Source organism: Budorcas taxicolor, chromosome 2, assembly GCF_023091745.1.
Source record: "Budorcas taxicolor isolate Tak-1 chromosome 2, Takin1.1, whole genome shotgun sequence".
NCBI classification, from domain to species: domain Eukaryota; kingdom Metazoa; phylum Chordata; class Mammalia; order Artiodactyla; family Bovidae; genus Budorcas; species Budorcas taxicolor.
In genome coordinates this window covers 24874177-24886642 of record NC_068911.1, presented here as the reverse complement: position 1 = coordinate 24886642, position 12466 = coordinate 24874177, and the positions used below count along the sequence as shown (strand labels likewise).

Below are 12466 nucleotides of genomic sequence, written 5' to 3'. Positions count from 1 at the left end.
GGTGTCTAACGTGGAAGTGAGAGAAAGAGTCTGTGACAACTGGGACCTGAAAGTTGGATGGATAGGACCTACTAGTTACAATAATGAGATTCATTCATTCACTCATCTGACAAATCTTTTTTAGAATCTCCCATGTGCCAGGAAGTATTTTAGGTATTGAGGACTTAACAATGGACAGACTGGTAAAAATCACTGCTCTCATTGGAAAAGGCAGATAAAGAAACAGGCTATATTCTATGCTAGATGCTAAGTGCTATGGAGAAAAAAGAAGCAGACATGGAAATTGGGAGTGTCTGGGAATGGAGTTTAAGTAGGGAGGTAAGCGGAGGTCTCACTGAGAAGAGGATGGAACATTTTAATGAAGACTGAAGATGATGAGGGAACAAGCTGTGTGCTCACTCACAGGAGGGAGAGAGTTCCAGGCAAAGGAGCCATATGAGCAAAGGCCTTGAATAAGAGCACATGCAACATGTCTGAGGGATGACAAGAAGTCCGTTGGGTCTGGAGCAGAATGAGCTGGGATGAGGTCAGTTGACACAAGCCTTGTAGACCACTGAATAGACTTCGGTCTTTCTTCTGAAGCTTGTGGAAATGTACTAGAGGGTTTGAAGCAGTGTTAGATGTGATGATTTACATTTTTACTGGATTGTTTTGAATGTTACATGGAGATTAGACCACAGAGGAAAAAGGAGGCCAGCTGGAGGCCACCGTACTAATTCAGGTAAGAATTGTTAATGGCTTGAATCAGGGGAGTGGCAATGGAGGGGGTAAGAAGTGGTCAGAGCCTCGAGGGGTCTTGAAGGAGGAATTGACAAGGTTTATTGATGGATTGGAAGTGGAATGTAAATGAAAGAAAACAAGCATGACTCTGACATTTTGACCTGAGCAACCAGAAGGATGATGATAGTGATGTTGATGGTAATGATTGTGATGATGATGGTAGTACTGATAACAAGATAACAGCATTTATTGGACACTTACTATGCCAAGTACTTTGCTAAGTGTTACGTGCATCATCTTGATTAGTCCTCAGAATAAGCCTAGGAGTCATCTACTATTGTAGATAGTCATCTACTATTACAAGTGAGGAATGTTAGGCAAGGAAACAGAAACCCAGAAGTCTCACAGCTAGTAAGCATTAGGCCAAGACTCAGCTCCAAGGCTGCTGCTGCTGCTGCTAACTCGCTTCAGTTGTGTCTGGCTCTGTGTGACTCCATAGACAGCAGCCCACCAGACTCCCCCATCCCTGGGATTCTCCAGGCAAGAACACTGGAGTGGGTTGCCATTTCCTTATCCAACACATGAAAGTGAAAAGTGAAAGTGAAGTCACTCAGTCGTGTCCCACTCCTAGCGACCCCATGGACTGCAGCCTACCAGGCTCCTCCATCCATGGGATTTTCCAGGCAAGAGTACTGGAGTGGGGTGCCATTGCCTTCTCTGGCTTCAAGGCTGGCTGACTCCAGACTCCATACTCTAACTGACCTTGTAGGCAAGCCAGACTGAAAAAATGCTCTTTTTCCCTGGAGGGGTTAGTTTCCAATCTTCCCTGCTCTGGGTGATTCATATCAGAGCAGATAGACTCTGTAGAACCAAATCTACTTTTTATGTCCAGTCCTATTTACTAGTTTCTATCTTTTTAAAGTTTGCAAATCAGTGTATACCTCTGGAGCCTTGAATACCAAGCGTGTAAAGGTGTAATGAATACATACACCCTCAGGTTTTGGTGACTATGTCTCATGGGGCATGGAGTCAATTCAGCTGTACATTGGTGCCTGGGCAAAGTGGTGCCCAGTGGACTGTGGATGGGCAGGGGGCCCTTGGCTGGGAGCTCCTTTAGTTTTAGCCCTCCTCAGGTTCTAACTAGGGTCCATTGTCTGGCACATACTAGATACTCAATGAACATCATTTCCTCAGGTTGTTTCATAAATCAGAGACAGTTATGGTGACTTACAGCACCTGTGGTCCAGGAAAGGTGTTTTTTAAACATCTCTGAACCTTAGCTTCCTCACCTATAGAATGGGGATAGTGATAGTTTCCATACCTTAGAATAAGCGTACATAGTAAGCCAAGGTATGCAAAGCTCTGATACAGAAGTGCCCAATAAACATTAAGCATTATGATAATATGGGGGAAATTCATGGTCTTGCTCTGACCAGATGTTCTCTGGGGAGGAAGGATCCTATGTAGTTATCAGGATCTTCAGCAAATCTTCTGGTTCCTGGGGAAAGGAAGACAAGGGTGACAAGCCATCCAAAACAAGTCTGAGGCCTTTTCTGTGGCTCTCTCATGGGTTTTGAGGTTAAGCAAATGGCACCCAAGGTCCCATTAGAGTCGACAGTGTGCCTAGGGTGTAAACGCGTTAATGGTTAATAGACCTAGAATCAATGTTTGCCTGGGTCTTTAGTAGGTAACCCCATGCTCCCTTTTTGGAGCAGCCAATGTGGGTCAGGGGAGGGGCTGATGGATGGGGGAAGTGTGAGTGTAGCGACTGGAGATTAGCTCCCAGCACAGGGAGCTGGAGTCTGCCTTTCTTTAGACTGTGGTTCTCAACAGGGCACATTTGGCCCTATCTGGAGACATGACTGGTTGTCACTTCTGGAATGCTACTGGTATCTAGTTGGTAAAAGCAAGGGATGCTACTAAATATCCCACAGTGCACAAGACACCCTCCTCCCCCATCTCACACACACACACACACACACACACACACACACACGTGCACACACACATACATAGAGAGACTGCACTAAGAATTAGCCAGCAGAAATGTCAACAGTTCTAAGGATGAGAAACCCCACTTTAGACTAAGTTCAGGATCAAGTATGGAAAAGGCTTAGGAGTATAATACTCTCACTATTCCATAGGATGCTTTATAGTGCTCATAGGTGATAAGGACTTCAGGATGGTCTTCAACTCTCAGTTCCTCAGGGTCCAGCCATCAAGTTTCTTTGACCATTGAAAAGGCCTACAAAACTCTAAAAATCTGCTCCTTACCCTTCTGATCTTATTTCCCACTACTTTTCTCTTCGGCAACTCAGCTTAGCCACCCTGCACATTCCCACCTCAGGGCCTTTGCACTTGCTGTTCCTTCTGCCTGAAATTTTCTCAGGTTGCTGTTTTACTGCCTTCAGGTCTTTGTTCAATATTCATCTTCAGGAAAGCCTTCTCTGGCTACCCTGTGCATAACCACAGCCCCACATGCACCACTCCTTGTACTTCCTAAGGGCCCTGCTCCGTTTTTCTCCATAGTACTTCTACCCTTAAGATATGCTACATTTTTCACTTCTACATCATTTTATCTTGAGTCTCCTCTCTCTGAGCTTCCCGTGGCTCAGCTGGTAAAGAATCCACTTGCAATGCAGCAGACCTCGGTTTGATTCCTAGGTTGGGAAGATCCGCTGGTGAAGGGATTCGTTACCCACTCCAGTATTCTTGGACTTCCCTGGTGGCTCAGCTGGCAAAGAATCCACCTGCAACACGGGAGACCTGGGTTCAATTCCTGGGTTGGAAAGATCCTCTGGAGAAGGGAAAGGCTACCCACTCCAGTGTTTGAGCCTGGAGAATTCCATGAACTGTATAGTCCATGGAGTCCCAGAGTTGGACACGACTGAGCAACTTTCACTTTCATTTTCACTCGCCTCTCCAGGATAAAAGATCTGTAAAGCAAGGGTGTCTGTTTGTTTTGCTTACCACTCAGTGCCTAGAATAGATCTGCCATACAATAAATATTCAATAAGTGTTTAATGAATGAATGTTTCAATTATCAGCACAGTTTAAGAAGAATTAAGTGTTAGACCTGGTCTGAAATCCTCATCACTTACCAGTTGTATAATTTTGGGCAAATCCTAAACATTCCTGAGACCTTATTTGCCTCATAGTATAAGACAGGGACAATGAGAACAAGCCCAGTGCCTGGAATACAGGTCTGAGTAAGTGGTCTTCCTCATTTTCATCATGACAATTGTCCACATCATCACCATCATCACCATCCTCATCTACTATACCATTTACATCATCTAATCTGCTCCCAAGGCAGACTCTTGCCACCTCTGCCTTACGCATGATTACTAATTAATGAACCTAGGAACTGCTCCTATTAAGTCTCATTTGGGCCTCCTCCACTTAATGTAGCTTTTCTTTTTTTCTCATCTCATTTATGGAGAACACTGTGGGCCAAAGGAAAGCTCATTTATTTATCAACATCTCCAAATGCCTACTTGTGCTCCAGGCAAAATCCTAGATGTTAGCAATCAAGAGATGAATCAGTTTTGACCCCTGAAAGCAGTTTCAAAGCAGTGTGGCAAATGTTATAAAAAGCAGGGTGCAGAGGGCTGAGTGAGCATGCCAGAGCATAGGTGAGAGGGAGGTGAACACAGCCTTTTGACAAGGCAACTTCATGAACTTAAACTTCACAATCCAGCTGAAGAAGTTCAGGAAGGACACTACAGGTAGAGGGAACCACAAGTGTATAGGCCAGGAGCCTAGTGCCAGTGTGACCTACCTGGTAGCCACACTCAGGGTGCAGAGCACAGACTTCAAGTGGAATGGAAAATTAGGCCTGGGTTAAATCAAGCCAAGGACATTGTAGCTATGTTAAGGAGTTTGGAAACTTTTGGATTTTCAATCAGATGTGCATTTTAGCCTCTAAGAATGCTGCTGTCAGTGCAGACATGCTTGATGGTGTGGTGGCCTTCAATAATTGCTTCTGTTCTTCCTGTTCATATTTTTTCTTTTGAAAAGCTCCATCTATTAGTGTCCTCTTTGATTTCTTTCATCAGTGTTTTATAATTTTCTATATATAGGTCTTTAGTCTCTTTAGGTAGGTATATTCCTAAGTATTTTATTCTTTTTGTTGCAATGGTGAATGGAATTGTTTCCTTAATTTCTTTTTCTACTTTCTCATTATTAGTGTATAGGAATGCAAGGGATTTCTGTGTGTTGATTTTATATCCTGCAATTTTACTATATTCATTGATTAGCTCTAGTAATTTTCTGGTGGAGTCTTTAGGGTTTTCTATGTAGAGGATCATGTCACCTGCAAACAGTGAGAGTTTTACTTCTTCTTTTCCAATTTGGATTCCTTTTATTTCTTTTTCTGCTCTGATTGCTGTGGCCAAAACTTCCAGAACTATGTTGAATAGTAGCGATGAAAGTGGGCACCCTTGTCTTGTTCCTGACTTTAGGGGAAATGCTTTCAACTTTTCACCATTGAGGATAATGTTTGCTGTGGGATTGTCATATATAGCTTTTATTATGTTGAGGTATGTTCCTTCTAGTCCTGCTTTCTGGAGAGTGTTAATCATAAATGGATGTTGAATTTTGTCAAAGGCCTTCTCTGCATCTATTGCGATAATCATATGGCTTTTATTTTTCAATTTGTTAATGTGGTGAATTACATTGATTGATTTGCGGATATTGAAGAATCCTTGCATCCCTGGGATAAAGCCCACTTGGTCATGGGGTATGATCTTTTTAATGTGTTGTTGGATTCTGATTGCTATAAGGACGCTAATAGATGGAGAAATATACCATGTTCATGGATTGGAAGAATCAATATAGTGAAAATGAGTATACTACCCAAAGCAATCTACAAATTCAATGCAATCCCTATCAAGCAACCACCTGTATTTTTCACAGAGCTAGAACAAATAATTTCACAATTTGTATGGAAATACAAAAAACCTCAAATAGCTAAAGCAATCTTGAGAAAGAAGAATGGAACTGGAGGAATCAACTTGCCTGACTTCAGGCTCTACTACAAAGCCAGTCATCAAGACAGTATGGTACTGGCACAAAGACAGAAATATAGATCAATGGAACAAAATAGAAAGCCCAGAGATAAATCCACACACCTATGGACACCTTATCTTCGACAAAGGAGGCAAAAATATACAATGGATTAAAGACAATCTCTTTAACAAGTGGTGCTGGGAAAACTTGTCAACCACTTGTAAAAGAATGAAACTAGATCACTTTCTAACACCACACACAAAAATAAACTCAAAATGGATTAAAGATCTAAACATAAGACCAGAAACTATAAAACTCCTAGAGGAGAACATAGGCAAAACACTCTCTGACATAAATCACAGCAGGATCCTCTATGATCCACCACCCAGAATACTGGAAATAAAAGCAAAAATAAAAAAATGGGATCTAATTAAAATTAAAAGCTTCTGCACAAAAAAGGAAACTATAAGCAAGGTGAAAAGACAGCCTTCTGAATGGGAGAAAATAATAGCAAATGAAGCAACTGACAAACAACTAATCTCAAAAATATACAAGAAACTTATGCAGCTCAATTCCAGAAAAATAAACGACCCAATCAAACAATGGGCCAAAGAACTAAATAGACATTTCTCCAAAGAAGACATACGGATGGCTAACAAACACATGAAAAGATGCTCAACATCACCCATTATCAGAGAAATGCAAATCAAAACCAAAATGAGGTACCATTTCACACCAGTCAGAATGGCAGCGATCCAAAAGTCTACAAGCAATAAATGCTGAAAAGGGTGTGGAGAAAAGGGGACCCTCTTACACTGTTGGTGGGAATGCAAACTAGTACAGCCACTATGGAAAACAGTGTGGAGATTCCTTTAAAAAATTGCAAATAGAACTGCCTTATGACCCAGCAATCCCACTGCTGGGCATACACACTGAGGAAACCAGAACTGAAAGAGACACGTGTACCCCAATGTTCATTGCAGCACTGTTTATAATAGCCAGGACATGGAAACAACCTAGATGTCCATCAGCAGATGAATGGATAAGAAAGCTGTGATACATATACACAATGGAGTATTACTCAGCCATTAAGAAGAATACATTTGAATCAGTTCTAATGAGGTGGATGAAACTGGAGCCGATTATACAGAGTGAAGTAAGCTGGAAAGAAAAACACCAATACAGTATACTAACACATATATATGGAATTTAGAAAGATGGTAATGATAACCCTGTATGCAAGACAGCAAAAGAGACACAGATGTTTAGAACGGACTTTTGGACTCTGTGGGAGAGGGAGAGGGTGGGATGATTTGGGAGAATGGCATTGAAACATGTATACTATCATGTAAGAAACGAATCGCCAGTCTGTGTTCGATACAGGATACAGGATGCTTGGGGCTGGTGCATGGTGATGATCCAGAGAGATGATATGGGGTGGGAGGTGGGAGGGGGTTTCAGGATGGGGAACTCATGTACACTCGTGGCTGATTCATGTCAATGTATGGCAAAACCAATACAGTATTTAAAGCAAAATAAAGTAAAAATAAAAATTTTTTTAAAATTAAAAAAAAAAAAAAGAAAAGCTCCAAAGGCTTGTCTTTTAATGCAGGGTGCTAAAGCAGTTTTGAAGATTTCATGGCTTTGTTGGATAGATGGTCACCATAGAAAGTGAGCTTAGAGAATATAAATCACCTGTTGCAATGAGCCTGTAACTTAAGTCTCTTGATATTTTCTTGTAACTGTGGCTTTTTTTCGGAGAAGGCAATGACATCCCACTCCAGTACTCTTGCCTGGAAACTCCCATGGGCGGAGAAGCCTGGTAGGCTATAGCCCATGCGGTCGCTAAGAGTCGGACACGACTGAGTGACTTCACTTTCACTTTTCACTTTCATGCATTGCAGAAGGAAATGGCAACCCACTCCAGTGTTCTTGCCTGGAGAATCCCAGGGACGGGGGAGCCTGGTGGGCTGCCGTCTATGGGGTCGCACAGAGTTGGACACGACTGAAGTGACTTAGCAGCAGTAGCAGCAGTGGCTTTCTTTTTGTTGGCAGTCTTAGAATATTCTTCTATCTCATAATTTAGTCTTTCCCTCTTTTCAAAGAAGCTCCCCAGTGACATTTTTTACTCATTTTGGCTAGAGTTAACTTGTGAGTTTGCCAAAACTGTGACTGAGACAAGTGCACAGTGTGGAAAAGAGGCAGAGACAGAAGTGGTAAATAAAACATGGGCAGGCCATGCATGGACTGAAATAAGTGCTGGATTCTAACTTAAAGCCTGCCCCATCAAGGTGCAACTGTACAATTGAAGAAATTCACCTCCCTTGCCACTATAAAGTCTGCCCCCAGATGCAGCTTAATTGTCTCTTGCCACTAACTGATAGGGTTTTGATGAGTCTGCAAGCAATTGATTTATTATGATCTCTGCCTCAGCTCCACATCAGATCATCAGGCATTAGATTCTCAGAAGGAACACTCAACCTAGACCCCTTGCATGTGCAATTCACAGTAGGGTTTGTGCTCCTATGAGAATCTAACGCCATCAGTGACATGACAGAAGGCAGAGCTCAGGCAGTAATGCAAATAATGAGGAGTGGCTGTAAATACAGATGAAGCTTCATTTGCTCACCCACCACTCACCTGCTGCTGTGTGGCCCAGTTCTTACCCCTGATCTAGAAGATACCACAGTGGTTCAGGGAGAGAATGATGAGGCCATAACCACGGCAGTGGCAGGGGAATGGGGAGGACTGGAGATTGCAGAGGGCTTCAGGAGGTAGTTTCAATAGGACTCAGTGAGAGATTAGAGATGAGACTAGAAAGGAGTCAAAAATGATCTAGGATATCTAACTTTGACATTATAAAGATAGCCATGCTGTCAATCAAGACAGGATGTGAGAAAAAGCAAATCAGGTAAAGATGCTGAGGTCTATTTTGGACACATGTGGCATTGATACGTGTGAGATATCCAAGAGAAAAGATGCCTCTGAGTGTCAGTTCTTGAATCTGGATTCCTTGGAGAAATGAGAAACTGGGCAGCAGCTAAGGATTTGATAATTACCAGGAGAGCATTTCCCTGGACAATATTGGAAAGACCTTTTTGTAAAGAGCCATTTACTCCTAGAAAAAGAAAAAAAAAAAAACACAAACCCTTTTATAAAGCTCATCCTAAGTGATTCGTTTTTCCAAAGGTCACTTTAAAGGGTCTGCCAGCTTTTGAGTATTCATTTTCATTTAAACTGCGTATTTGAAGAAATCAGATTTTCAAATGAAATGAGTTTGACTGTCTTTTAGATAGCATCTCTGCCAGTGTTCACTGAATTGAAATACCTGCTGGTGGGAAGACTTTAAAGTATTCAAATTGGTTTTTATCAGGTATAACTAAAGAATATAAAATGGATTGGCTCCCTTCATAGCCCCAGGTTCAATGTCAATCCCTAAGTTATAAAATGTCAGCATCCCAAAGAACCATGAACTTGCCCTTCTGCCCTGATTAAAGCAGAGTAGTCGTGGACAGAGTCTTGCATTCTCACACAGATTGGATAGATTACCCACACAGATTGGATAGATTACCCAGGTTTGTCCACCTGCCGGGTCGTTTTGGAAGCATAAATGAGTGTTGTGGTGTGTGTTGTGTCATGCAAAGTGTGTGGCTCTAAATCCTTCAATATCTCCACTGAGGGTCCAGGATTCAGGGATTAAGGCTGCAGCAAAAAGAGAAGACAGCTTAGATGGCCGACCTGTGCAAACCATTAACTCACAAGCCACAGCAGCTGTAGAGTTCTCAATTCTTCCCTGAGAAAAAAACCATGAACCAAATGTTCAAGTAGTGACCCAAGTTTTGATGTGGATGAGGGAGGTAGGGAACCAGCTGGAAGAGTAGTTCAGTAAGGTGGAAATTATGTCCTGCTCACAGGCTCCTATAAAGAAAATGACCCAAACTGGATCTCACCAAGGTCTTGCTCAATGGGCTTGAAGCAAAATCAGGTGTGCATTCTGACACTTTGAAGGAAACAAACCATTAACAGCCTGAACTGGATGGAGGTCAGAGGCTTGGAATTATTTTGATAGAACTTTACACAATAGGCACACTTCATGTTCAGTTCAGTTCAGTTGCTCAGTCATGTCCGAGTCTTTGTGACCCCATGAACCGCAGCACACCAGGCCTCCCTGTCCATCACCAACTCCCAGAGTTTACCCAAACTCATGTCCATTGAGTCAGGGATGCCATCCAACCATCTCATCTTCTGTTGTCCCCTTCTCCTCCTGCCTTCAATCTTTCCCAACATCAGGGTCTTTTCAAATGAGTCAGCCCTTCACATCAGGTGGCCAAAATACTAGAGTTTCAGCTTCAACATCAGTCCTTCCAATGAACACCCAGGACTGATTTCCTTTAGGATGGACTGGTTGGATCTCCTTGCAGTCCAAAGGACTCTCAAGAGCCTTCTCCAGCACCACAGTTCAAAAGCATCAATTCTTTTGCACTCAGTTTTCTTTATAGTCCAACTCTCACATCCATACATGACCACTGGAAAAACCATAGCCTTGACTAGATGGACTTTTGTTGACAAAGTAATGTCTCTGATTTTTAATATGCTGTCTAGGTTGATCATAATTTCCTTCCAAGGAATAAGCGTCTTTTAATTTCATGGCTGCAATCACCATCTGCAGTGATTTTGGAGCCCCAAAAATAAAGTCAGCCACTGTTTCCACTGTTTCCCCATCTATTTCCCATGAAGTGATGAGACCTGATGCCATAATCTTAGTTTTCTGAATGTTGAGCTTTAAGTCAACTTTTCACTCTCCTCTTTCACTTTCATCAAGAGGCTCTTTAGTTCTTCTTCACTTTCTGCCATAAGGGTGAAAGTTGGAAGGAAGCAAAATGACCCAATTAGATTTTCTCTCCTGAGAACTACTAAGGTTAAGGGCAAGGTTAAGGTTAAGGTTAAGTTTGTTGTATGTTGCTATGAAGTGGCTGCACAAGTCAGCTGAGGAAGCAATGGGATCCATGGTAACCAAGCTACTGATACTGTCACTGTCACAAAATGCCTGCTAATGCAAAGGCCACCCCGCTGAAGTGGTGCAACTCAGAGAGAATGTATCAAATGAGAAGAGACAAGAATTGAGGAAGGAGCTGGGAGGCCTGAATTTCAGGCAGAAGACAAACTCAAATGCTAGAGGCGTGAGGCAGGGGTGTGACTATGTGGGGCTGGCTGACTAGGAATGTGGCAAACTAACAAGTGTGCTGTTTTCTGATCACAAGGGGTAAACGGTCACTTAGCTCTAGCCAACTGTCACATTATAGGAATGTAAGCCAGGGCTTCCAGATCTTTCAGTTTTTCAAGAGCAGATGTAAATTAAATTTAAATTATGAAATGTCCCCAAATAGGGAGACAAATAGCGGCAGTACACTAGGTGATTATGAGGAGTATGTGAGAACATTTAGTGGGGCTATAAGGACAGTTCCCGGCACACAGTAAGTGCTCCCTATGTGAAAGTTGTTATGAACATCCCTTCCATCCTGTCTCAAAGCACAGACATGGGTCTGTGTCAATGTCTCAGGAAAAAGCAGTCTGTTTCCTCCATCAAAATGCCTGCTGATGCAAAATCTGAAGAATAAAAGTGGGCATGCAAAATTCAGATGAAAAACCTGATAATCTAAAAATCTTCCTTGAGACAGTGCCCATAACTGTGTCCCAGCAACTTACAATATTATTTAGCAACTTAACAACTTATTTTGTCTTCACAATAATCCAGTGTGGCACTTGTGTTTATACCCATTTTACAGAGGAGAAAACTAAGGTTCAGAATGGTAAAGACACCTGAAGGTAAATCCTGGCTTCTTGCCTTCAGTGGAACAGAGGAGCCAGATACAAATCAAGACCAAAGGGGTGACATAGTATGTTGCAAATGACTTAGTTTCCCTGGACCTCAGTACTCTCATCTGGGAATTAAGGATGATGCCATTTTTTAAATTATTATTGAAATGTGTTCTCATGTATTTATTCTAAGTTGCTTCCGTTGTGTCCGACTCTTTGTGGACCCCATGGATTGTAGCCTGCCAGGCTCCTCTGCCCATGGGATTTTTCAGGGAAGAATACTGGAGTGGGTTACCATTTCCTTATCCAGGGGATCTTCCCAACCCAGGGATCGAACCCACATCTCTTACATCTCCTGCACAGGTAGGCAGGTTCTTTTCCACTAGTGCCACCTGTTTAACAATACTTAAAATTCCTCTGGCTGCCAGAAGAAAGGGGGCAGGTCTCAGCCCACCCATCACCCATTGCCCAGAAGTGGGGGACACTCACGGAAGAGCACCATCAGGAAGCGCGTCTCGTTCAGCGTCTGAGTCAGGCCAGCAGGTGTTAGCACCATCAAGTTTTCCTCCACAAGGATATGCAAGGGCTGGGACGTGTCGATGCTCTCCTTCTTGCCATTCATCGCTGGTGAGCCCTGGACAGTGCCAACACAAGAGGCTACCAGCAGCAGAGAAATACAGAGCAACTCCATGGCTGTCCTTCAAGGGCAGGAGAAAGAACAAGAATGCTTATCAACACGGGTGGTAGGGACCCACGTCATCACTCCCTCCCCATCTCCTTTCCTAAAAGGTCAGTCCTGATGTGGAGGATATAGCCTCAGCATGCCCCACTGGCTTCGTAGCAGTGCCCAGAGCTCAGCAAGCAAGCTGGTAAAGGAAAGGCAAACTTTGCCAGTGAAATTAACCTTGGGGCCCATTGA

General features: G+C 42.8%; 1 protein-coding gene across 1 annotated transcript in view; it reads right to left on the bottom strand.

Moving 5' to 3' along the window:
* The window catches only part of PDILT (protein disulfide isomerase like, testis expressed), a 46113-nt gene extending 33875 nt beyond the window's left edge, over positions 1–12238 (bottom strand). Inside the window, exon 1 of the mRNA XM_052636223.1 lies at positions 12037–12238. Coding sequence (XP_052492183.1) covers positions 12037–12238 — 202 coding nt within the window. The remainder of the gene's footprint in view (positions 1–12036) is intronic.
* Positions 12239–12466: the final 228 nt, after the last annotated feature.